Consider the following 26392-nt stretch of genomic DNA (forward strand, 5'->3'; position numbering starts at 1 on the left):
TTCTTCAATCAGCAACTATTTCAATCAGCAACTATTTTACTCAGCACACCACACCTGCCAACGTGGGAAAGAAGGACACAGACTTGTCCCTACCCCGGAGGGGGGCCAGCATCAACGCCCATGTCCATGTTCCCGCGAGGGGCCTTCTGTGACACGTGCCGGTGGCTCTGTAGTACCTAAAACCCAACCCGGGTAATGGCAAATGCCAGGAAGGATGGGGAAGAGGGCAGGGCCCAAGACACCAGTGTGACGGTCACCAAGTCCTAAATGACAAACTGAGAGGAGCTTTGGTTTTCAAAAAGCAATACATACAAGGCTGGGGGGAGGGGGGAGCACAAACCGAGGACATAAAAGAAAAGTAACTGATTGGGGGAAAAAAGTGCCTGGAAACCTAAAATGACACAAACCAAAGCCTGTAAAAACAGATGCTTGTGAGCGTGTGCACAGCAATATATAAATAAAGCACACACACAAAGTGATAATCACCCATAACCCATGTTTTCTGGAGTCTGGAGTCTCTGCTCTGTCCTTCCTCTGATCCCACAGAGCAGATGACTGTTACTGGTCTGCTGTGGCCCCTCCCAGCATCTTCTGTGCCCCATGCAGGCAGGAGCACAAAGGGGGGCCTGATGTTAGAGGGCCTGCCGCCTGGTGGGACTCCCCAGAGCCCTTCCTCTGCCTCTCTCTGCTGACCCGATGGGGCCTCTGGTTGTCCCAGGAGCGGAAGGGCCTGAGGGGCCGAGGACAGCGCTCTGAGCCGATGGGCAGGGTGAGTGTCAGGCAGACACGGGAGAGGAGGGGAAGGGGGCGGGCATGGGGTCTGCCTGGGCATGGGGTCCGTGCCCTCGGGGGGCCTGCCATGGCCTCCAAGAAGAAGAAGGAGCGAGTGGCTGGTGAGCTCCGGGTCTGACTCTACGAGGACTGGACAGAAATGCAGAAGAGAAGCAGGGTCACCGGAGACAGGAAAGTTCCAGGGGCCTCAGGGGCCCGTGGGGGAGGGTTCACCGGGCCAGACGCCCAGAAGGCCGGCCATCCTGCCCACGAGTCTACAGGCCGCTTCTGGGTTGCTGCTTATGGTTTTGCTTGAGAAAAGTCTTGGGTGCACGTTAGTTTTGCCAAGACGGCACACGGGCCGCGTGCCCTGTGCCCGCTTTCCCTGGGTCACCGCCTTATATGGCTTGCTGTCGCTGCCACAGTCAGGAGCCCAACACTGACGCGTTATGTTTACCTAACCCAAGGACTTTCATCTAACGTCTCCTTTGACCTTGTACTGTGTGGGACACCACATGACTCAGCCGTCACGCCTCCCAGGGCTCCTCCTGCCCGGCAATTCGGCCCACCTTCCTGGGTTCTGACCCCGACAGCAAAGTGCCCTCTGCTGGCGTGTGCGGGACGTTTCCCTCCTGAGGAGCCTGGGAGCGGGTTTGGGGAGGGTGGTCTCAGAGGTGAAGTGACATCTTCACAACACGTGTCCAGGGTGCAGGCCGTCACGCGCCCTGTCACTGTTGGCACTGACCTTGGTCCCCTGGCGGGGCCGTCTGTCAGGTCCCTCCCTGTAGCTATGACGTCACCGTGCACAGCCCGCACCTAAGGACAGAGAGGGCGCTCCCCTCTCGGAGGACAGGGTATCCACAGAAACTCTTGTCTGCGGGGGATTTGTCTCTTCTCTCCCGTTTATTTAAGAAACAACTTTTTAAAGAGGATCTTGTATCTTGGTGCGGGTGTCGGTGCCCGCTACGGACAGTGTGGAATGTCCCTCGTGTCAGGCGCATGAGGGTGACCCGCCCCCACTGGGTCTCTATGGGCATGATCAGGAGTCCGAGGTCACCTTGTCAGCAGCCCCCTCCCTCCAGGAAGGACAGGTGAGTTGTTCCTGTGGACTCTAAGGCCCAGGTGGCTCCCCCCTCTCCACGGCACTGGCATTTCTCGCCGCGTGCGTGAACGCGGGCTTGCTTCCTCTCTGGAACAGGTCCTCTGGGGCTCAGGTCCCCGTCCGGATTGGCTCTGCGGAGACTAGCAGAGGGCCAGGCACAGGGGGCCGGGTGAAAGGAGGGGCCGACCCCAGCGCACCTCAGATCTGGGCCCTGGGGGCGGGCTCAGGGGTGCATGGTCACTAGTCCCCGGGGTTAAGCAAGGGTAGCACAGAGGATCGAGCCAGCCGGACTGCTGCCTTCTGACCTCGGGCCTCAGACGGGCCTCTTAAACTCGCTCGACACCCTCGTTGATGGAACGGGGGCAGCACCTCCCTGTATCTGCTTCAGGAGACTCTCAGAAGCGTAGGTATCAGTCACGGGCAAAAAGCCCTGTCTCTAAAGACACCGTTTTACTAACAGAGACCGTCTCTGACCAGCACCCGCCCCCGCCCTGCACCGAGACCGCGGCCACTCACCAGGTCGGCGGACACGGCGGTCGTGATCAGGGCGTATGGCCCGCTGACCAGGGCCCCGCTGAGCAGCAGCATGGCTGTGGGAACCAGAAACCAGAAGGAGGGATTCAGCAGCGGAACGGTGCCCTCTGGGAGAGCCCCCACGGTCTCGGCAGCCCCCGGGTGAGCGCCCTGGTGTCACGCGCGGGTCTGGCCTGAGTGCGATGTGGGCGGGTGCTGGGAAGGAGGCCCGCACGCCTGGGGTGCGGTGACTGCCGACTGCTGGGGCCAGCGTGGTGAGCTTCTTCCTTTAAACCTGCCCCAGGTACGCCTGCAAGTCCCAATCACAGGACCTGCTGCTCCGTTTCCTCGACCCTCAACTGGCGGCGACTGTTGAGAGCCTGGAGGGACCAGAAGCCCGGTGTCCCGAGTACGGATGTGCCGGGGGTGTGTGAATGCTCCCTGTGGTCAGTGCCGGCTGGCGCTAACCCCAGCCTTGGCCTGCTTTGCAGTGGGAGGGTGTCTGTCTGTCTGTCTCTCTCTGTGCCCGCAGCTGTGGATGGCTGCCCCCGAGGGACACCCGGATACCCAGAGCCACCGAGCTCCCACGGGCAGGGTAACGTGCTTACTTCTAAAAGGCACGCTTTCTAAACCGTCCTCCAGGCTCACTTTTCCAAATTAGCCACTGGTTACCACTCCTCTGTGCAGAAGCTTCTGGACCAGTGGGTCACGGGAAACCCACAGCTCCTCGTGTCAGCAATCTGACTTTTGGATGACTTCTAACGGGATCACACACAGCCTGCCTCCCTCCCGATCACCACTGCTGGCTGCTTAAGACAGAAAAGATATTTACCAGGGCGCCTGGGTGGCTCAGCTGGTTAAGCATCTGACTCTTGATTTCGGCTCAGGGCGTGATCTCACGGTTTTCAAGACCGAGCCCTGAGTCAGGTTCTGTGCTGACAGTGCAGAGCCCTCGTGGGATCCTCTCCCTCTCTCTCTGCCCCTCCCCTGCTTGTGCACACACACGCTCTCTCTCTCTCAAAATAAATTTAAAAACTCAAAAAAAAAAAAAAAAAAAAAAGAGGGGCACCTGGGTGGCTTAGTTGGTGAAACGCCTGGTTCTGCTCAGGTCATGATCTCACAGTTCATGAGTTCGAGCCCCTCATCCGGCCCTGTGCTGACAGTGCAGAGCCTGCTTGGGATTCTCTCCCCCTTCTCTCTCTCCCCCTTCTCTCTCTGTCTCTGCTCTCTCTCTCTCCTCTGAAAATAAATAAACATTAAAAAAAATCCTTCCCAAGTGTCAGAACCATATCTGATGGTACTGCTTGCAGGAAGTAAAGAATCGTCCTCCAGCGTCCTGCACCCGCTCTCAGGAAGGCAGCTGGCGGAGGGCAGCTGGGAGTCTGGCCCCTGCCGGGCTCTGGCCTGTCCTCACCTGCTGGGGTGCAGGTCTCGGGGTGGAGCCCTGCCTCTGCCTTCCGGGGGGGACACGTGGCTTCTCAGAGTGCCTCCTCGCGGCCCTGGAGCGGGTGGCCCGTGCTCTCCCACGCTTGTTCTCAAGCCTGCGGACGGCAGGCCTCACTCCTGGGGCAGGAGCCCCCCCCACGAGGGACATGGGACTATCTGGGCCACCCCATAGGCTCCGTTTACACCAAGCCGAATGCCTCCACGCTAATTTGTTGCTCTGCTTCATCAAGCCGTGTGGACAAAAGCCGCACACAGAAGACAAGAAGAAAGGCCGTGGGGACTCACCTATCGTGGCTTCTAGGCCCATTCTGCTGATGGTGGAGAACATGTAGAGCTGTGAACGGTGTAAAACCAGGGGGACAACCGGTCACTGTGCGCAGCCGGATGCTGCCCGGGCCGGCGGTTCTCAGACAGCCGACCAGAGAGGGGGCCCCTAAGAAGAAGCAGGGGCCCTGCGGCCCTCGCCAGGCGCTGTGAAGCCTGGTGCCCTGTCCCCACGCGCGGGCTCTGATGGCGCCTCCTGCTGAGCTCCCAGGGCCGGGCACACGGCTTGGGGCAGCTCTCCCTGGGATCCACGCCTCAGTCCGACCGTCCCCTCCTCGGGCCGTCTGCCTAAACGGGTGCACCTGCTGAGGGGGTCCTGAGGCAGGGGCCACAGGGCCACACTGACGTTTTCTCAGTGAGGTTCTCTGCGGGTCTGTGTCAGGCAGCATCCAGGCCCTGAGACGCCGGACAGCCGGGCCTCGTTCTGGACACAGCCCAGCCGAGTGGCAGGCGGGCAAGTGTGTGCCGTGCAGGCCAATGAGTGACGATACTATTGTTGTGACAATAGAGACAGGCACACAAAGGGAAGGTCACCTGCCCTAGGTCACTGTTACCAAATGCGTTCAAAGCAGTGGAAGCCAGCACTACCGTAGGCAGGGCTGCTGCTGCCTGGGGAGGTGGGGGACCCTAGAGGCTGAGCAGGAGCCTGTGGGGGAGGGGCCAGGGCCAGGGGAGGGGGCACCCAAAGGGGAGCCAGGGATGAATGAAGAGAGTGGCCCAGCAACGTGCAGAGGGCAGGGGAGACATCTGGGGAAGGAGGCTTGGCAGGCTCAGTGGGGGGACACGCTGAGGGGGTTCTGAGGCCACGGCCAGTATCCACAAACCATGAGTCACGAATGGGGCTGAGCCCGGGCTGGAGGTGACGGTGTGTGTAGGTGGGGGGGGAGGGGGGGAGGCGGCTGTTCCTGGAGGCTTGGGGTCCAGACAGGGCGGGGGGTGGGGTGGGATGGGGGCCCGGCTCACCGTGGGGGCTGCAAGCAGAAGCATCAGGCCACAGGTGGAGGCCCGCTTCTCCAGTCGATCTGAGATCACGCCCGCCAGGATCCCACCTGCAATGCAGAGCGGGTGCTTGGGTCCCCGGGGCAAGATCCCACGGACAGAGAGTGGAATATGCAAGACGGCAGTGAGGAGAGAATAATCTCCCTCTCCATGTCCCTGTCCATCCTCGCCGTTAGCCACGTCCCCGTCCCTCCCCGAGCGGGACTGTCCTCCCAGAGTGACGGCCATACGTCCACTTGGGTGATCTGACGGTTTGGGGAATGCGTGTTCCTCCCGATAGGAAGTCAACTCAGAGGGAACACGGACGCAGGTGTCCAAATGCCACCATCCAAGTTTTCCGTCCACGTGCGACAGGGAGGGAGGGACTCACCGAAGATCCCGCCCACGTCAAACAGGGTGGAGAGCTCCCCGGCTTGTCTGGCATCAAGGTGATCTAACAAAATGACAAGCGTCCCCGTGAGCAAGTCACAGCAAAGTAAGACCGTGCGTGGCGCTCCTGTCTCCTAGGCATGACCTGAGCCAAGCCGCAGTTAGGGGTGAACTCGGGGTAAAGGAAAAACAGCAGAGGCTGCTACGTGGGGAGACGCGCAGGAAGGATGAAAGCGAAACGCTCTTCGCCGGAATAGGAGGATCTTCATGGCTCGGCCTAACTCCCACCCCTCTGGTCCAGTGTCCGTCCCTGGGGTAGCCACAGGTTAGGCGCAGCCCCGAAGGTGCAAGAACTGCCTGGCACAGAGGCTCCGGCACCTGGGCGCACCCTGGGACACTCGGCAGACCCCGAGGAACTCCTGAGACAACAGGGAGGGAGCCACGCTGGGTTCCAAGGGGACTGAGGTTGGCCAGTGCAGGAGAAACGGGCTTGGGACGCATGTGGGACCATCAGTCGAGTCCAGCCTTTCCTGGTGTCCTCAAGGCACATACATCCAAGGGACTTAGCTTCTTCTAATCACTCAGACTGGAAAAGCCAGCAATTCGTGACTGGAGTCCTAAAAGTGTCACTCCTTCTGCAATCATGGAGGAACAAAGGAAGAAAGAAGGTACGACGTCTGTCTACACAGTGTGCGGCTTGCATGCCCTAATGGGGGTCTCCAGTCTACACTGAGTATGGCTTGCCTGCCGTAATGGAGGGGGGTCTCCGGTCTACACCACGTGCAGCTTGCCCACCCTAATGGAGAGGGGGGTCTCCTGTCTACACTGAGTATGGCGTGCCTTCCCTAATGGAGGGGGTCTCTGGTCTACACCACATGCAACTTGCCCGCCCTAATGGGGGGGGGGGGTTCCTCCAGTCTACACTGCGTGCGGCTTGCCCGCCCTAATGGAGAGGGGGTTGCTTGACAGGGAGCAACTGCCTTCCCTCCTTCCCAGACTCTGTCCCCCATAACGTGGCGGTCCCCTTACTGCCTCACCTGCTGTCCCTCTGAAACTCAGCCCTCCTGCCCCGGGCTCACAGCCACGTCTGCTGGACCTTGTGGCCGTGGGGAGTATGTGGTGCGGGGGCCCAGGGCAGGCAGCCCCAAGAAGGGGCACTTTGACCTGAAGACTATATTGAGTTGAAAGCAATCGAAGCCCGGCAGATTCGGGAACGTTCCTCACCTCGCCCACAACTGCCTACATTCGCGCTGGAAGGCAGAGCCCGAGCAGGAAGCGAGCTCTCACAGAGGCTCCTCTGCACCTAAGGGCCTGGTCTGCACAGCGGGGCGGATGCTGTCTCCAAACACCTCCTCTCCCCTTCCTGCTAGCGTCCTCCCCCTTCGGGACCCCCAGAGCCCACCCCCTCCCGGGCTCAGGACATCCTACTGGCCTCCTGTTGCCTGACTGTCTCTGGAATGTCCACGTCTTTGTGGATTCCCCGTAGGCACCAAACTCCATTTGATTTCCTCCTGCTCATGTGTCTCGTGTCAATTTGACTCTCAGCCCAGCCACAAGGACCTTGAAGGGCAGAGAAAGCTCTTCCTCCCTGACAGCGGTCTGTACTCTGTGAACCCCCGGATTCCACATCTCCCCTCGCTGCCACACTCCCCAGAGCCTACATCTCCCGGGGACCCTTGCAAGCCCTGTCCCCCGGCCCCTCTGACGATCCCCGTGCCCTTTCGGTTGTGTCTGCAGCCGCCGCACTCAAGGCTCCTTTAAGAACTGTGGTCACACGCAGCACAGGGAGGGTGACGGTGCCATGGAGCTGTGGGTTCGGTCACATGTACAGCTTCGGCCGTGGCTGGACTTCAGGAACCCAAGACAAGCTGTCAGCTGTCCCTAAAACTAGAGCTCTTCCCCAAGCAGCCATTTCCAGGTCGGATTAGTCAGCCTTTATTATCTCAATCCCCAAGGCCTCCTCCCCGCGCCGCAGCTGTGACGTGAAGTTCCAGGCAGCCTAAATTTAAACGCAGGCCGCCCCAGATAGTTAGAGCCCCGTGGAATTGGCAGCCGCAGCTGGGCTATAACGTGGGCCCTTTAAGCCCCATCAAGGTTATTATGGCCACGGAACTTTCGTACCCGAATTCTCTTTTTGTCTATACGTTTCTCTAATCACACGTTGTGTGGTTCAAAAGCACGTCTCAAATCCTCGGGCCCCACGCGTGCCCTTTCCTTCCGAGACCGCGGAAGCCAGCGCACGAGAGGGGCGCCGGTCAAGGCCCTGCGTGAACTTAACGTCTGTGTTTCCAGCCGCACACACTCACCCACACTGGTGATGTAGAGTGGGAGCCAAAACAGGAAGGTGTAGCTGACCAGCTTTGCAAACAGCAAACACAGAGAGAACTCGATCACACCCTGAACGGGAGACAGAGAGCCGGCGTTTACCCCAATGTGTACTCTGCAGGTTGACTTACACGTGCGACCGAATTATGAATGACTTCGTTCCCATGCCAACGGCTGGCATCTCTGGCCTGGGCAGCTGCAGACGCTGCAGGGAGAGAGGATGCAGGACCTATAGGGCAGGGTGCCGCCTGGGGATGGGGGAGTGGGGTGGGGGGGGCGGTCAGCGCATGGGCCCGCGGCCACTCCTGCAGGGCGTGCCCAGAGTGCATAAGACACGACTACCACGCCGCACGGCTCTGGGAACTTAGCGGTGAGAGGAGCTCTCCAACAGCGTGCCTGGAGGGGCCATCTCGTCACCGCGCACCCAGTGCTCTCTCTCCCCGGACCGGAATCCACTGCAAAGGACATGGCAGCCACCCCACACTGAACAGCCTTCCCCCTGCCACACGCACGCACGGTCGCCTGCACCCTGCCCGTGCTCAACACACTGGGGGTGCTGGGAAGTCACCTGGAAGAGAGACGTAGACCTCCCCGAGGAAACCAAGGTCTGCGGCCTGACAGCTAAGGGGAGACACCTGCTCGAGTTTAGGTCCACTTTTAGAAAGAGGTGGCATTTTGAGACAGTAATTCAGGGTATCACTGGGAAATCTGGGTGAGAGAAGGGGTAACCCTAAGGCAGCATGCGGGGTGCGTGCGGGAACACCCCCCAAAACTGGGCGGAGGACACGGTTCCCAAGAGATGTGATTTCGAGATTAAAAGAGTCAGGGTCTCACAGCGGCGACCCAATAATGAGGACGTGCGTGTGACCGGCCTCATGCTAACCAGGCGCCTGGCGTGGTGCTCACTGCGGAACGAATGGTCTCACGAAATCCTCAGAACATGAGGCAAGTCTTACACCAGGCGCTGAGCCCAATTCGCAGACGGGGAAGCGGAGGCTCAGAGTGGTTGCCAACTTGCCCGGGACGCCCAGGGCGTCCGCAGCTGGGCCAGGGTCAAGCAGGCCGGGGTTCTGAGGCTGCTCGGTCCACAATGCCACGTTTCCTATGTGACCGTGGCACCCCGCCCCACCCTCAGCCCAGCATCCGGACCATAAGGGGTCACAGAAAAGTTGCTTGTTATTCACAACAAAATTTTAAAGGTAACTTTTTTTTTTTTTTTTAAACTGGCATCTCCTACAGGCCACCCACATTCTGGTGACTCTGGGAGTCCCGGCCTGGGCTTCAACGTTCCCCACTGGCTGGAGACCAGCCTCACCCAGTCACGAAAGGGCCTCTGGACCCGTGTTCCCCCTGCCCTCTCTCACTGAGGGCCCACGAGGGTGCGGTCTGGGCGTGAAATCTGCAGCAGCCGGTGACACCTGAGGGCAGGAGCCCAGACGTTTCCAAGTGTGGTCCACGAGGTCTGGCAGCAGCGAGGGCCTGGACATCCTTCCCTGCGTCGGCAGGGTCTGCTGTCTCCCCTCCGCACCTGCTTCTGCCCCGGCTCTGCCGGCCCCGCCCACCGCGGCTCGCCACGTTAGAACACATCTCCCCTGTGTCTCTGCGAGCTCCCCGGATCCTCTGCTGAGGGAGCCCAGAACTTTAATGCAAGAAAAGTCTAAACCCACAAGAAATCGCACCCCTGCACCCCTCCCCCACCCGTCTGGGGTCACTTCTCCCTGGGCCCCCTTCAAGCCCTGATCACGTACCGCTGTGCCCGCTGGCAGGTGCCACGCACGCCCATCAGTCTGGAGCCAGGGCCCGCTGCCTCCCCACGGACCAGCCACCTCCCCGCGGACCAGCGCACCTGAGCTTTAAACCCCAAACAGGTGCAGAGGCTGCACACCGCAGCTGTGCATCCTGGGGTGGCTTCCTGCCCTCCCCCCGGCTCGCCCTCCCCCTCACCCCTTCCCCAGTAGCACACGTGGCTCACGCGGACTAGCTGTGTTCTCCTAAAAGCACTTCAGAGGGTAGAGAAAATGGAGCGGGCCCACCCACACCACAGAGCGGAAGTCGGGGACAGTGCCTCCCCGGGGCTCTCGGTCAGGGTCTTTGGGGCCAGGGAGGGGCTGGGCCAGGAGGGGCTTCAGGCCCTGCCGAAGCCAGACTTTCTGGTTTTCCAAGGGGGGACGGGAAGCCCTACTCGTCCAGGAAGCGGGTCAACGTCTACTCGGAGGCAACTAACTTGAAACCTTTCAGGCACCGGGTGTGAGGCCGACCCTGCGCCTCACTCAGACCCAAGACCACCTGTTGGCGGCTTCTGGTTTACGCTGTAGATTTCTAACCCCCGGATTATAGAACCACGGACTTTTTGTTTAAAGCTTGATCCACAGGCCAGTTCTCTTCACAGCAGGCGAAAGCGGCCCTTTCCGAAACCCTTCCCAGGCACGCGTACTCACGGGGATTCTCAAGGCCCCTGTGAAGCTGATGGCGGCCATGCTGCCCCTGCCGTCGGCCGGGAGGACGACGACGTGGCTCTGATGGACCGGGTGTTTTCCGTCTGACAGCAGTAGGCACTGGATCTCGGGGTCCTGGCGGTGAAGCCCGTTGGGAAGAAAAGAGACATGAGGGGTTAGCAGGCATCCAGCTGCAGTGAGGCCGCAAGTCCTAGGGCAGCCGCTGCCCCGCCAGGTCTCGGGGGCGGCCTGGGTCCCCACGTGTCTTTACAAAACGCTACAAACATACAAAATCCTTGGGCCCGGCAATCTAGGATTCTGCCCGTGAAAGACAGTCGGAAAGGCGGAAGAATACGATACGGTGAACGCCACGCCCCCGTTGGGAGAAACTGGTAAAGCGCATCCACAAAAACAACATAATCTGGCAGCAGCGGTAAAAACAAACCAACAGCTTGTGAGGTTTTGACGCTTATGTCACATTGAGTAACGAAACATTCCGAACTGCATTTTCATTATGATCTTAAGGAACACTGAACACATACCTATTTTTCTCTATCGGGGTAACTGGCAGGATCTAATGATGGGGAAGAGCAGCTAACTTCTAAGCTGACAATGGTTACTGCCAGGTGACAGAATTGCATGTAATTTCCAGGGAGGGGTCAAAAATTCTTCACACGGCCCTGTGTTTTCTAAGGAGCTCACACTGGACGCAGGCGTGTTACCAGAAATTGCATTATTTTAAAATTCATAAACCACTTCCAATATCCTGTGAATCCCGCTTCTGGACATTCCTGCAGGACAAAGTGTGCCTTCACGAAAGCAAAGAACAGTGCTCCCCCGTTTGGGGATGGGGGCCCAGCCAGGGCCGGGATGACCTAATGACACTCTTCATGAGTGAATCACGAACTGCAAAGACTTCCAAAGCAGTGTTTCTGTGCGTGAACACTTTCCACCAAGTCGAACGGTTTTGTCGCGTTTCCCTCGCTATAACCTGTGCAAGTTGGATATTTGGGATTCTCTTCCAGTGAAACACAGAAACTGGAAGACCGGGGGGTGGGGGGTCGGGGTGGGGACAGTCCCCATGGGGGACAGTCCGACGCCCGCCGGGAGCCCCGCGCCTCGCCCTCGGCCCTTCGCCTCGGGACGGCCCAAGATCCACACCTCCGGGAGGCTGGCTTCCGGCCCCGCGTGGCCTGGGGACGAACACACTCACGGGTAAGCGTACAATCTGATGTTTCCGACTGGGGATGACAACCCCCGGTGTGACCGCACATCTTCCCAACCACGGTCCCACAACAGCATACGGACACAGAAGACTTCCATCTGAGTCTGTGCTGAATACGCGTCTCTCTCCTGAATGATGCTGGCTGTCCAGCTTAGGAGGCCACATCGACAGCAACCACACGCTGCAGACTTGGGGCTCGGAGGGGCTGCGGCGCCCAGGCTCTTCCCCAGGCCAGCCACCGCAATCTCGGGGGGCAGGCCGCGGGTGAGTCGGTGTGCAGTCAAGGCCGAAAGCTGGACAGGTGTTGTTTTGTTTTTTTTTTAATTCTGAATTTTCAAGTGTGGATTATACACACAGGAATCAGTCCCGGCGTGTGTGGTGTCACCAATTTCATGAAGACTCTCCCCAAACCTATACAATCTCATATATCTCATTAAACTGCTTCTTCCTTGAAAATTTTAAAAAAATGCGTATTTATTTTTGAGAGAGAGACAGAGCACGAGCGGGGGAGGGTAGAGAGACAGAGGGAGACACCGAATCCGAAGCAGGCTCCAGGCTCCGAGCTGTCAGCACACAGCCCGATGTGGGGCTCGAACTCACGGACCGTGAGATCATGACCTGAGCCAAAGTCGGACGGACACTTAATTGACTGAGCCGCCCAGGTACCCCGAAACTGCTTCTTTGAATAAAAGATGTAAAACACTTGTTAACGAATGGAATGAAGACCCTAAATTAGAAAATGTATGAAAAAATTTTATAGGAGAAAATAAAGATTTTCAGATGAGTTCATACCTATGTGTAGCTGTCGATACAGTTACTATACTCTCTTAATAAGATACTATATGTAAAATTTTAACTCCAGTATCACGAACACAGTGTGATATCAGTTTCAGGTGTACAATGTGGTAACTCAACACTCCCACACGACACTCGGTGCTCATCACAGTAAGTGTCCTTGTCAATCCCCATCACTGGTTTCCCCCATCCCCCCACCCCCATCCCCCTCCCCTCTGGTGACCATCAGTTTGTTCTCTATAGTTAAGAGTCTGTTTCTTGGGGTGCCTGGGCGGCTCAGTCGGTTAAGCATCTTTTTTAATTTTACTTTTGAGAGAGAGAGAGACAGAGAGAGACAGAGAGAGAGAGAGACCCAAGCTGAAATCAAGAGGCAGATGCTTAGCTGACTGAGCTACCCAGGCACCCTAAGCATCTGACTATTGATCTCATGGTCGTGAGTTCAAGCTCCACCCTGGGTTCCACACGGGGCTCCATGCCGGGTGTGGAGCCTATTTAAAAATGAAAAAAAGTCCATTTTTTGGTTTGTCTTTCTGTTTTTTTCCCTTTGCTCATTTGTCTTGTTTCTTAAATTCTACATGAGTGAAATCCTATGGTATCCGTCTTTCTCTGACCGACTTCTTTCTCTTGGTATAATACTCTCTAGCTCCACCCACATCATTGCAAATGGCAAGATTTCATCCTCTTCTATGGCTGAGTAACATTCCGTTGTATATAATACACCGCATCTTCTTTATCCATTCTTCAGTTCATGGACACTTAGGCTGCGTCCATGTCTTGGCTGTTGTAAGTAATGCTGCTATAAACATAGGGGTGCGTGTATCCTTCTGAATTAGTGTTTTTGTATTTTTTGGGGAAATGCCCAGCAGTGTGATCGCTGAGTCACAGGGTAGGTAGTTCTACTCTTAACTTTTTGAGGAAGCGCCATAACGCTGTTCCAGACCGGCTGCACCAGTCTGCGTTCCCACCAACAGTGCACGAAGGTTCCTTTTTCTCCACCTTGGCCAGTGCCTGTTGTTTCTTGTGTTGATTTCAGCGGTTCTGACAGGTGTGAGGTGATACCACGTTGTGGGTTTGATTTGCCTTTCCTCCATGATAAGTGATGTTGAGCATCTGTTCATGTGTCTGCTGGCCGTCTGGATGTATTCTTTATGTCTGTTCATATCTTCTGCCCATTTTTTAATTGGATTATTTTTTTTTTAGGTGTTAAGCTGTATAAGTTCTTTATATATTTTAGATACTAGTCCTCTCTCAGGTATGTCATTTGCAAATATCTTCTCCCATTCGGTAGGTTGCCTTTTAGTTTTGACGGTTTCCTTTGCTGTGCAGAAGCTTTTTCTTGATGAAGTCCCTATGTTTCCCTTGCCTCCGGAGACACAGCTACAAAGGAGTTGCTGTGGACAACGTTAGGGACATTACCGCCTGTGTTCTCTTCTAGCATTTTTATCGTTTCAGGTCTAGGCCAGGTGTTTTGTAAACACGAAAACAGACTCACCAGTGGATGAGATTCAGCCAGATAAAGAGAAAACATAGAGGGAACAGACCCTGCTCAGCCAAGAGAAGAAGAGCGCCTCTAACTCAGAGCAGGAATTGTACACAGAAACCCGCCTGGTCACAGCCCTTCCTGGTTCCATAAAGCGTGTCTGGATTGCCCGCTGGGCTGGAGAAAAGTCTCGGATCCAGCCCCTCAGCTCTTTATCTAAGCAAGCTTGGTCTTTGTTGGGAAGGGCCTCCTGCCCACACCCACTCATGTTTATGCATAGCCTGGGGGCTCCTACCTACCAAATTCCAGTGCTTGGCAGTGTCTGGAGGAGACAGAGGGAAAAAGGGAAGTCCTGGTGGGTTTTGTAAGACAAATCAGGGGATGGGGCACCTGAGTGGTTTGGTCCCTTGAGCGTCTGACTCTTGATTTTGGCTCAGGTTTTAATTCCAGGGTTGTGGGATCGAGGCCCAAGCAGGGCCCCTCACTGAGCATGAAAGCCTGCTCGAAAGTCTCTCTCTCTCTGCTCTTCCTCTCTCTCTCTCTCTCTCTCAATGTAAAAAACAGAAACAAAAACAAAAAGACCCCACAACAAACAGGGGAGGAAATCTGCCTCCTCCTTATAGAGCCAGAGACCCGGACCCGGACCCGGACCGGACATGGGAAGCCGGGCACCAAGAGCCCCAGGGGATCTGACGGCACCAGCAGGGGCAGAGCTTCCTCAGCCAAGGCAGCCCGCTCCTAGGCTCAGGACTCAGAGGGCAAAAGGGCTCCATGCGATGAACACAGACGCGCGCACACGGCGGGCGGAGGGGAAGCGTGCAATCCTGCCCCAACGGAAACCGAAGCCCACGGCACGCCCTGTGCTGCCCAAAGCCACACTGAGGAAGGTCTCCCCCAGAGAGCGTGGATTCCCACCGGTGCGCCACGTGGAATCACCTTTGGCATTAAAACGCCCACTCAGCACTAAGCATTGGCTGAGCCCTGGATGGCCAGAAAGACCCTCAGAGAAGCCGAGGATGATGGTGACGTGGGCCGCCAAGGGTGACAAATTCCCACCAGCCAGCCACAAGCCGAGCATCACAAAGACCCCCATGGAAGAGGGTCCACCTGGCTCGTGATGCCTGAGCCTCTCCCTCTTTGTTCGAACTCGCCTTCCCACGCGCCCCTGGCTTCACGTCTTTTCTCGCCAAGTTGCTAAGAATCACGCGTGGCCCAGACGCCATGGTGATGAAGGTGATGAGGGGGTGGGCGCTGCTCAACTCTGGGCCCCGTGGATCCGAGCTCGGTCACTCCGGGAGAGGGGACAACAGGGTGTCCTGCCAAACTGGAGGGACATCCTGCCTGGTGACCCAAGAGCCCCCCCCCCCCCCACTTCAGTGGGTGCCGCGTAAGGGACATGGGACCAAAATCTGCCCGGTCACGGGCACATCAAGGCCAGCCTGCGGTATGGCCGGGCCTGAAAAGACCCGCCAGGGCCTCTAAACATGCCACTGTCCCTCTGGTGACATGGTGGTCAACGGAAGGCAAGAGGGAAGTTATGCTCAGAAGACGTGGTTAGCCGTACCGGGTGGCACGCTGCCAGAACACGCAGCCTGGGGGTCTCGCCTCAGAGGAAAAGGTGAGTCTTCAGTAACAGCCAGAGGGGAGTCACAGCCACTTGGACATCGATTAACATCTGGTGGTGTGGACCGACTATATGTGTTCCTCCCAAGTTCCCGTGTGGGACCCCAAGCCCCGAGTGGTGGGCAGAGAGGTCACGATGGGGTCAGTGCCTTGTGAGAAGAGGCCCCGGGAGCCCGCGTCTCTCCCTGTGCTCTGTCTCTGAGCATCCAGGGAGAAGGCAGGCGTCTGCGAGACCCCAGACCTGCCGGTGCCTTGATCCTGGACTTCCAGCTTCCAGAAACAAACGTTTGAAATGCGAGGGAAAAACGCGCGTCGTTTAAGCCGCCCAGTCCGCGGTATTCTTGTTCCGGCGGCCCGAACTAACACACCCAATTGTTGACATGCACACTCAGCTGAGAGTAGAGAGTTTACAGGACTCCAGCGGCATTTCCCCCAACTCCGAGAACCAAGACGTGTGAGACGTCATTTTTCCCTTTCAGTTACTTCAGCCACCACAAATAAACTTCCTTAGGCAGTAAAGAAAAAAAAAGAAGCCCACATGGAGCATGTATCCGTCTAGCTGTTTGATTGAAAAAGCAGACAGCTTGTTATTTCAATGACTAAAACGAATCCAAAATGCCCCTGTGGCTCAGTGTGGTCAGTGAAGCGGAGCCATACGAGAAAGTTCTTGGCAGTATCCTGGAGGGAGGAGGCCCACCGGCTGCATCGAGGCTTCCCTTCTGAGGAGGACCAGGCGGGCAGCTGAGCACTCGGTGCCTCAGTTTCCTCCTCTGTAACACGGGAGTGGCAGTGCAGAGGGCTAGGAGATGATTTTACGTTATCTCTTGGGCCCACCTCACTCGCCAGCCCTCCCTGTGTGGCCCCTGAACCCCCTGGCCCAGGTCCGCTCAGGCCCGCCCCCCTTCACGGCTCTGTCCACGCCCCCTGCTTAGGGATGGCTCCCCACACGAGGCCTGAACCAGCGCCCGCTCACCCGTCTCGGCGGGCTCTGTGCCTGGCATTTAGCTGCTGCAGGAAACTGCTGGTTTCCCCTCTGTCCCCCACCCGCCCCCCCAGAACGTGAGTCCACAGGAGCAGCGGGGACAGTGTGACTGCTGCTCAGGGCGTGGCCTGACGCGGAGCACGCCTGGGACACTGAACGCTGAGCACAGCCGTTGAATGAGGGCATCGCTTCCAAATTTGATTACAGACTTAAAGTAGTCCAGCCTGCTGCCCAAAGAAATCGCGCAGGGACAGGCTCAGGTCTCATGCAGGAAACGCGAGGCCCAAGTCTGTCACCGAGGCAGGGCTCGGATTTCCGCAAGGCAGCGGGGGCTCGTTCGACTCACCAGGGGCTTGTTCTCGTCGTCCGCGAAGACTTGCTTCTGCAGCCTGAATCTGTGTGCGCCGTTCTCGTGGCCCCTCGAATGCTGGGTCAGAAGAGCAGAGCGTTACAGCGATTCCCGAACGGACGGCGGCGACCACAGTGGCCACCCCAGAGCAAGGGGCACCGTGCAACACGTCCCAGGACAGGCGCCGGGGGGAGCAAGACACACGACTAAGATAAAGCAACAGGTAATCGGGGGCTCTGGACCCTCAGACAAAAGACGTGGAAAGAAGATCTTTCTTGAAGAATAACCCAAGACTGAGGGATAAGGAAACGTAAAAATGCTGATTACGGCAACCTAATCATCCTTACTGGCTTGGACAGTTTTCAGTGATGGACGGAAAGGCCTGTAGAAACGATACAGGGCAGTGTCCTTCTCTAACGAGTGTGGAACAGAGGCCCTGCCGGGGTCAGCAGCGTGATTCAGGGGAGGGCGTTTTCACGGACACTAGTCACTGCACAACCAAAAACCGATCCTTACGAGCTTTGAAACGGAAATTCATGCTCGCGGCAGGAAAATGGCTTTTAAAATGTTTTACGATACCAACTATAGGTTTTTTTTTTTAATGTGTTAACCTTCCTGAGGGTCGTGATTTTCAAAATCGGGTTTGTTTTCATTCAATAAGGCACCAGAACCCCTCTTTTCAGATTGTGCTTAAAGGCTCCAAGTAATTAACAAGAGGGAGTCTCTGGCTCCGTCTCTTGCACTGCGGCGGGCGCTGTCCGGGAGCAGTGGGCCTTGGCCGTGAGCGAGAGGAGCTCCTGCCTGCGCGGTCACCTCCCACTGGGGAGACCAGCGGCAAGGGGTAAACGAGATGTACTGGGTAAAGCCGGGTAGAGTAGGAGGCGGTTAATCAAGTCAGTGATGTGCCCTGACTTCCCAGGCAAAGCGTGACACATGGGTTTGGGAGGAGCAAGGGCTCAGTGTTTGAGGAAGCTGATGAGCAGTGGCGCAGAGGGGAGAGGACGGTGCCAGGGGCCAGCCTGGTGGACGTGACATCCCAGGAGCTGGCCTGCCCACAGTGGGGACAGTCGTTCCCCGACTGAGACGGGGACAGCCGGGGCCCGGCTGTTTATGGGGTGAGGTGGAGAGATTACTGGGTCGTGGCTTGTCTGAGACGCCTCTACGGGGGTGGCAGGCGGGCAGTGCCCTGTGTGACCGTGTTGCTCAGGGAGAGGCCCCGCTGGGACTCCACACCGGCGCACAGGGGGTGCTGAGGCAGGGCCCGAACGTATCTCCAGCGGTGAGAGCAGAGAGGACGGGGGAAGGAAGAGGCTGGGGTGCTGACGCATCTGAGGCTGCAGGGACCCTGGCGGGCTGTTTCGACGGCCCAGCGTGGGCTGGAGGGAAGGCAGGAAACGTGCACGTGAAGTCAGCGAGGGTGGCCCGCGGGGACTGCTCCATGGTCAGCGGGGAACTGGGCGTGAGGGCCACAGGGGCTCCGCCCGGGGAAGGGACACCACCTGCTGGGTGCGGCAGAGGAGCAGGGGCCCGGCCTCAGGTCAGCCTCTGGGGGGGACGTCGCGGCCCGGACTGCTCCAAACTTCTTGTCTGGGGGTCTGTCGCCATGGTCATGACTAGCCCTCTCCTGGCACTGCCAATACTTCGAGGGTGGGACCCTGTCCACACTTGGCTACCCACTGACACCGCACAGACCAGCCAGACTGGCGGCGGTCGGCAGACACCTAGCCGACGGCACACGGTCCTGGCAGACGTGAGGAGTGGAGAGGGAGTCCTTACCGCCACCAGGGAGGAAGAGCAGGCGATGTCCTTGGGATCTGAAACACCAAACAGAGCAACGTGTGAACCCAGGCCTGACAGCTTCCACCGCAAGAAATGAGACCGCCACGAGCCATCTGATACTTGACCAGACGGAAGGGAAAGACGGCTGCCCGGCGGGGTGAGGCTGCAGCTGGTCAGCCCGCCAGGCCGCCCCACGCCCCCTCTTTCCGTCCCCGGGACCACGTGCTCCCCCAGTGCCCACAGCATGGCAGAGGGAGCCACCGGCAAAGGGAGACCGTCACACGTGTGGAAACGTGGGACATATAAAAATAAGCAGAGCACATGTGTGCTACAATGACAGGCCATGGAAAACGCACGTAAGGACAGGAATCAGAAGGAAATGTAGACGTGGGACAAGCCTCTTTGGAGCAGCCGGTCACTTTCAACATATGTGATGGGCTCGTTAACATTACAGAATGAATTACGAATAAGAGTTAGTGGGGACCAAACATCTATCGTGATACAGAGCAAAATGCCTTTTATCGAAACGCGAAGAAGGAAGGACAGGTGCAAAGCCACAGAGCCGACAGCCAGACTCACAGCCTCCAGGAGCTGGGGGGCGCGGACCCCCTGCTTCGGAAGCCAGACAGCCGCCCTAACGGGATACACAGGTCCCTTGCTTCGGAACGGCTTTGAAACCCAGATGGCCCCCAGGACCCCCTGCTTTGGAACCCAGACACTGCCTTAAACAGCCCGGCCCTTCCTCCTACCCAGAATCTGGGTCTTTTTGTGACTTTTGGTGACTTTCAACTTCCCACAGCTGAGTTCCCTCTGGGGACACGGGGGTGACAGCCACGGGGGCCCCACCGGACTGAACACACATTCTGCTGGACCAGCAGCTCTTCCACGTCCGCCGTGCGTGGCCGCTTGGCACTGGCGGTCCCGGTGGCACACCTGAGATGTGCCGTCACTGCTTATAGAGATTTCAGCAGTGCGCAAGTGGCTTTCCCCAGGGAGGCCCCTGTGAGGTCCCCAAGGGTCAGTCAGGGGTCGCCACTCCTCATGAGGCTCGGCCAGTCCCCCACAATACAGCCTTCACTGTACGGGGCATCAGCACAAAGGACGCTCGGATGGGACATGCCAGAGAGCGGCTTCCCAGGCCGACCCAGAGGGGCCCGAGAACGGGGGACTGGGAGGGACCCCGGTCACGAGAAGGGTGGGGAGGGAGCGGAGAGAAACCAGCAAGGTGCACGTCGACTGGCCTCCCCTGTGTTGAGGGCTCTGTCAGCAGCATCGCCCGTCCTGACAGCTGGCCGTCATCACCGTGCACACGGAGCCTCCCGGTCACGGGGACAGAACACGGTCCCCCCTCCCCCGGCAGAAAGGCCCCAGTTTTGTTCTGCTGTGGGGGAGGGCAAGCAGCCTCCTTTAGACTGACGTGCCCTGAGTCCACGTGGACCCGGGCTGACGGGGGACACGTGAAGATGGGCCTCATGCACGAGAGCCTGGCCGGGGCCCGGGCGAGGAGGACGGGAAGGGTCTGAGCCTGCACGCCGGGTTCTCTCTGCTCACGCCAGCTCATGCGTGGCGCCTGGGGTCCCGGCACAAGGGAATGTCAGGGGACCACAGAAGCACCTCGTCCCACGAGGCCGGCTAGAGGCGCCGCCTCCAGAGGAAAGTCAGCGGTCAGCACACGGCAGTGCCCGTCAGAGCCGCGCGCACAGAGGCCCCCCGACCACGGCTGCGGGGAGACGGGGTGCGTGGCGGGGGCAGGGGGCTTCCCCAGACAGGGCGGCATAGAGTAGAGAGGCCCACTTGGGGGTCGGGGGGGCTGTACTGCGGGATGAGGTCCCCTGCCGACAGGTACGGATGGCAAGTCTGGCCCGCGCGCCGGAGCGATGGGGTCACGAGCCCTGTCGACCTCCTCCTGGTTCCCGTCGGGGGGCCTCCTTGGGGGCTCCGACATCCCCGGCAGGAAAGAGAAGGGCCTGCGGGGACAGGGGGGCCGGAGGCAGGGCGAGGAGGGGTGGAGGCCGCCTCACGTGCGCGGCGAGGGCGGGAAGGGGGGCTGCGGTCAGGGGAGTGTGCGTCCCACGAGCAAAGCCAGTCTTTCACTTCACCGGGAGAAAGGGGCTCACGTAATGGAGCGACGGTGGCAGAGAAGACACCCATGTGTGGCGTCTCTCAGACGCTTTCTAAGAGAACAGTTCCCACAGCCCCAGAGATAATCTCTCAAGTCTCTGGGTCCTAGGGAACCCCGGTTTGACAAACAGACTTAAGAAAAACCTACTCTCTGTCGCAGGAAAACGTCTCTCGAATGCATATTGTCTCTGTGACAGAAAATAGTGTTTATGACAGAGTTTGGTTTTTTTAATTATCACCTAAATGACAAAAAAAACCTTTTGAACCGTATCCACGAGAACACATCCCAGGGACCTAAGGGGTCTGTGGCCAAAGTGCGAGAAAGTCTGAATGGGTGAGCAGGCACCTGTTACACCCCAAACTCACCGTCTACCGTGTGACCTGGGGCAGGGCACCCACGGCCCTGGAGGTCCACGCGACTATACCTGCAGCGAGCCTGGCACGGTGCCGGGGACACAGAAGGCACCTGCTGTACGGTGACACAGAATGGTGACACAAGAAGGGCCACTAATTACTCAGAGGGCCTGAAAGATGACTCAAGTCCAGGGCACAGAACAGGGTAAGCCTAGTCCGAAGGCAGTGCCGGGCGGGGCGGGGTGAGGGCAGGGACCAGGTGACTGATCTGGCTCTGGGGGCAGGGGGGAGGGGGGGCAGGTTCCCCGAGAAACCTGCCCCAGACCGTGAAGGGTGTGGGAGCAGGAGGGCGGGTGTGGGGGGGCCGGGAAGGGGGAGCGGGCAGACACCGCAGGTGGAGCAGTGGAGGCGAGGCACAGGGGCTCGGCCGAGGGCCCGTGCCGCCTGTGGTGAGGGCGCAAAACCGCCTGGACGGGGCCGGGGACACGGGCTCTGAGTCCAGGCCTCCGTCCCACAGCACCGCCCTGCCCAGCGTGCCTCAGGCCGCCCCCGTGGTCAGCACGTGGCCTTTCTCCTCAGGTCAAGGACGACCCAGGAGCAGGAGAACGAAGTGCAGGTCCACGGGTGTGCGTCTGTCCCCAGGGATCTGTAAGCCTCCGGCCAACTTGCTGGGCAGGGTCCCTGGCCTCACGGCTCGGCAGGGCCGGGAAAGCAGCTCGGGGGTCACCGCAGGTGCCGGATGGAGAGGGGGTCCCCGACCAGGGCTGGTGGGAGGGCAGCTCCAGGAGAGCCCTGCGTGGACCCTCTCTGCCTTGTCCCGCCCCCTCGGAAGACACAGGAGTGGTGGTTCCGTGGGAAGGGGGCTCTCGTTTTCCTACGGAGGACGAACCACAGCTTCCTTGTTCTTGGAAATCCTGTCCGGAGTGGGGGACGAGGCCCGCCCGGGAAAACCGGCCCGAACGGCGCTACGATCCCGGCCGGGCTGGCAGGTTAATCGCTCCTGCCACACACCTCATTCCGTGTCACATTTCCTCTTTCCCCCTAAACCACCCTCCCTTGGTTGGGGAAGAGAAAAAAAAGGTGCCGTGGACTCTAGACCTCGGGCAGGACACACCCGGGGGCCCCTGCACACGAGCAAAGAGGACGCGCATTGTTCTCCAGATGACTAATGTGCAAGGAACACTCTGGAGAGCTCCGGGACCAAGCTGCAGGTGCCAGGGAGCCAGCGTGGAGGACAACAGGGGACACAGGGACCTTTCCCGGAACTCCGTGGTACCCAAGCTATGGCTGCCCGCCACAGGCTGGGTATGTGGGTGAGGTGGCTCTAAACCCCTGTCCGTCTCACGATTCACTGGTCCTGGCCACGTGGACGCGTTGCAAATAGCGTCCTCGGCCCCGGAGGAGGGGGAAGAGGGGGTGAGCCGCAGCCACCCCTCCCTGTGCCCGCCCGCGGTGCACCCCAGGCCTCCGCGGACCACGGCCTCGGCCTCGCTCTCACTGACAAGGCTGGCCTGGAGCCTCACACCCGCACAGCTGATGGTAGTCACTTTAAGATGGAAAGGTTACCTTTAGCAGCAAGAAACAAGAAGTGAGAAGCTGGGTCAAACAGACCTCAACGTCCCGGGTGATGAAGCCGGCAGCCCGAACTCAGAGCTGACGTGACAATGAATGCCCAGCACGGAGGGCGTAGCCGTGCTCCTGAGGGTCCCTACCTGGGAGTCAACAGTGGGGAGCTGTGCTGCACCGTATGATTTTGTTTTCCCTGAAGCCAAATCAAAGAAGTAAACGCCAAACGTGACCCCTCAGAACAGCTCGTGGGACGGGGACGCCTCGACACCCGACACTTTCGGCAGCTTCTCTCCCACTGGAGGTACTGCCAGGACTCCTTGTCCCTGCCGGATCTCTACTTTGAAAACTGATTTCAAATTCAATTAAGTCAGAGTGTGGTAGTGAGTCTAGAATGGGGCAAAGAATTTGAGTTTCTGGTAGAACACTCTTCACCTGATTAGGACACCCGGTCTTGGGTTGTGCAATGACTTGGTGACATTGTCTAAGGTAGATCTTATCAGAAGACAGACAAGCCGGCGAGGTACCAGTCTGCATCGGCAAGACAGGTGAGCAGGTGCGGCCACGCGGGCTGGGCGCTGCACCCCGGCAGGTGAGCAGCGTGGCAGGCCTCGGGCAGACGTGACGTTGCCGGCACCGGGCCAGCCACGCGCACCTTGCGCCGCGGGGCAGGAGGGCAGGTTGGGATGGGAGGAATCTCAACATCAGTTACTCCAGAAATCAGGAGACGACAGAAAACCCAGCCAGACCTGAAGACAGAAGGCTACCTGGCAAGGGGAGAGCCAGGGCGACCGCGGGCCCACGAGGGGCCAACACAGCCCGTTCTCTTAACAACTTGCCCCGCGAGGCCCTCCCGGGGCGCCATCTCCAAGGCCGGGGTACTTACGTTCGATGAGAAAGAGAAAGCACACAATCCCCATCGCTGCCACAATGGCCCCGGGCACGATGAAGGACAGGCCCCAGCACGTGGACACCCAGTAGCCAGCAATCAAGGACCCCAAAATGTTGCCCACGGACGTGTGGGAGTTCCAGACCCCCATAATCAAACCTCGCCTGCAACACAGCAAAACACAAGACGGCCAATGATGTCGAGAAGCTTCAGTGGACCAGCAGGTGGAGGACAGACGGTGCCTACGACGGGTGCGAGGAAACATCGAAATCAACGGGCAGCGTGGATGCCACTCCCGCAAGGTTGTCTGGCGGGACACACGTCAGGCCGTGGCACTGCACGTCCCTCTCAGAGCTTTGTTATTCTGTGCTTACAAAGAGGAAAGAAGCCTTTCCCTGACCTTCTTGGAAGGCCCCACATTTACATTTGTGCCTCTGTAACTGAAATACAATCATCTGGGGCACCCGGGGGGCTCAGTCGGTTGAGCGTCTGACTCTGGATTCGGCTCAGGTCGTGATCCCACGGCTCAGGAGTTGGAGCCCCACATCCGGCTCTGGGCTGACGGCTCGGAGCCTGCTTGGGATTCTCCCTCTCACCCTCTCTCTGCCTCTCCCCCACTCATGCTGTCTCTGTCTCTCAAAACTAAAAATAAACTTTAAAAACAAATACAATCGTTTGAGGAGATACCCCATTAGCAAAAGTTCACGTCGAGGACCCCACCGGCTGAAGGATCGAACCCGGGCTCACGGCGGTGGGTTCTGGCCCTGCTTCCCTGCTTTCCCCGTGGCTCCCAGCGCTGTGTGCTCTCGGGCCTGGCCACGCCGTGCACCATGCAGAAATCACAGACCGTGGGCCCATCGCCAAACACTGAGTGCAGCTCAGGACCTGTCACCCTTCCAGGTGCCTTCCTGTCTTGGGACGATATACTTATTGCTTCACAAGACCTGGGGCCGGGCCCTAAGCTCCGTTGTTTCTGCCAGGCTCGCGGGTGACCAGCTGCGCAGAACGACACGCTCCCGCAGCCCGCGACAGGGACAAAGGCCCACCTGAATCTCAGAACCCCAGAGTGTCAATCATCTTTGAGAGAGCAGGCTAGCAAAAGCGGCTTTTTCCGCAGCCGATCTAAAGAATGCCTAAAAATGACGTGGTCTGGTTTGCGTCAGAATCTTAAAAAATAAATGGTGCTGAAAGCGGTGCCTTTTCTCACCTTCCTTTTCCGAACCAGTTGCCGAGGCAGGTGACGACACTGGGCCAGCCGGTGGTCTGCACCAGTCCGTTGATGATCTGTGACAGGGGCAAAGGAGGGCTGACGGCAGGCGGGAAAGCGCACGCGGCCGTCTTCAGGCCAGGCTCACAGGCGCTCGCTTCCCCGGTTCTTTGCAAGTTTGGGTGCACAGCGGGGACTCCCACAGCAGCAAGGCAGCAAAACCCTCCTTGATGGGAGCCTCAACAGCCACGGATATGTTTTCAGCTACACACACACACACACACACACACACACACACACACACACGTGCATGGAAATCATAGATAAGTGTTTTCACTTCCGTGGCCTGAGCCTCTGAGAGGAGAACGGGCTGGACGCAGAGCTCGGGGAAGCGTTTCTCCACGTTTTCAACAGCGCCCGGGCTGACGCTCTCAGAAGGTTCAAGAAGCGTGAGCAGGTCTGCTTTAGTCTCCGGGGCATCCAGGGTCAAGGGCACGACAGGAGCTGCCCTCCTTTGCCCCCTACAATGTCCCCGGGCCAGTCCGGCTTGCCTTCCCTCTAGGAACAAGCTGGGACTCTGGGAAGCTCTTTTCCTTCCTTCTAATTTTTTATTTTACTATAAAGTGTGAATCGCTGTTGTCATTAAAACAGCCAAACTTGTTCAATTCCAACGGCAACATTTGAAAAGCAAATTCCGGACAGTTGGCTTTGATGATTTGATGACACCCTCGGGCTCTGGAGAGCCTCAGAGGCTGGGCATGAGTATTTTCGTCATTTCTCACTTGTGGTCAATGTTTACCCAGGGCGGGGCAGGGCGGGGGCAGTGGCAGACCAGGACAGATGGGCCGGCAGGAAGGGCAGAGCCCACGGCCTGGCTCTACTCCCCTTGGAGCACCGTGAGGCTCTCTCCTCTCCGCCCTGCTGACGACCCGCAACGCCGACCTCCCGCCAGCAGCTCCAGAGTGCTCCCTTCCTCCCACCCCTGCCACCCTGTGTCCCTCCATCGAACACAGGTCAAATGGGCCACAGGACACGAAGTCTCCCACACTCGGGCGGCAGGGCTCCCAGGCTCCCTGCCTCAGTGCCCAGAGCGGGGCTCGGAGGGGGAGGATTTAAGAGGCAGGTCCCAGGACTAAGGGAGGCCTCACAGCTACTGCAAGGACAGAACTTCCTGTGCCAGCACCGACCCCAACGGCAGACAGGACCCCGTGCACCCCCACCCCCAGGCAGCCTTCTCTCGTGGCAGAAAGGCCCAGTCCGATTCATCACGGAAACCCCATCCGTGGGGAGCCGCGGACCCAGACCTCACCTGAGTTACCACGTAGAAGCCGAAACTGTGGATGTTGTAGAAATACCCTAATCCAAACAGGGCGGTAAAAGCACCACTGGCCAGCATCCCAGAAGTCAGGTAATACCGAATGGGCAGGCGTTCCCCTATTATGCCACTGAGGACGGAGAAGAAAGAAGCGAACATGAGAAAACAAACACACCCACAACATGAAGCGTCCGGATCCTTCCGGACGTTTTCACGCTGTTCTCCGAACTTTCAGAACTCCGATGCGCTACAGTTTCCAGGAAGATTTCATCACAGCTGTCTCCGGTGGAGCACTTATTAACCAGAAATTGGCAATTGGCAACATCTCTTAGGACTTTATTTCTAGTAAAAGCCACTAACCGTCAAGTAATAAACCTCAAACACTATGACTTGCCTGTGACGGTTGCCAATTAAAACAACCAA

At 58.3% G+C, this 26392-nt stretch overlaps 1 protein-coding gene and 1 long non-coding RNA gene across 11 annotated transcripts in view; one reads left to right on the top strand and one right to left on the bottom strand.

Annotated features, from left to right (window-relative positions):
* Positions 1–26392, bottom strand: part of SLC37A1 (solute carrier family 37 member 1) — an 81690-nt gene that overhangs the window by 11751 nt on the left and 43547 nt on the right. For all 10 annotated transcript variants that reach the window (XM_027041540.2, XM_053220517.1, XM_027041539.2 and 7 more), the window contains 11 exons: positions 25964–26099; positions 24655–24731; positions 23445–23611; positions 18515–18552; positions 16736–16816; positions 10288–10419; positions 7831–7921; positions 5526–5588; positions 5120–5205; positions 4118–4166; positions 2390–2463 (listed from right to left, as the gene is read on the bottom strand). In XM_027041540.2, coding sequence (XP_026897341.1) covers positions 2390–2463; positions 4118–4166; positions 5120–5205; positions 5526–5588; positions 7831–7921; positions 10288–10419; positions 16736–16816; positions 18515–18552; positions 23445–23611; positions 24655–24731; positions 25964–26099 — 994 coding nt within the window. The remainder of the gene's footprint in view (positions 1–2389; positions 2464–4117; positions 4167–5119; positions 5206–5525; positions 5589–7830; positions 7922–10287; positions 10420–16735; positions 16817–18514; positions 18553–23444; positions 23612–24654; positions 24732–25963; positions 26100–26392) is intronic.
* On the top strand, positions 882–3912 carry LOC128315096 (uncharacterized). Its single transcript, XR_008297501.1, has 3 exons — positions 882–1862; positions 2334–2981; positions 3074–3912. It is a non-coding gene; the product is annotated as an uncharacterized LOC128315096 (long non-coding RNA).

Source organism: Acinonyx jubatus, chromosome C2 (assembly GCF_027475565.1).
Source record: "Acinonyx jubatus isolate Ajub_Pintada_27869175 chromosome C2, VMU_Ajub_asm_v1.0, whole genome shotgun sequence".
Taxonomy (NCBI): domain Eukaryota; kingdom Metazoa; phylum Chordata; class Mammalia; order Carnivora; family Felidae; genus Acinonyx; species Acinonyx jubatus.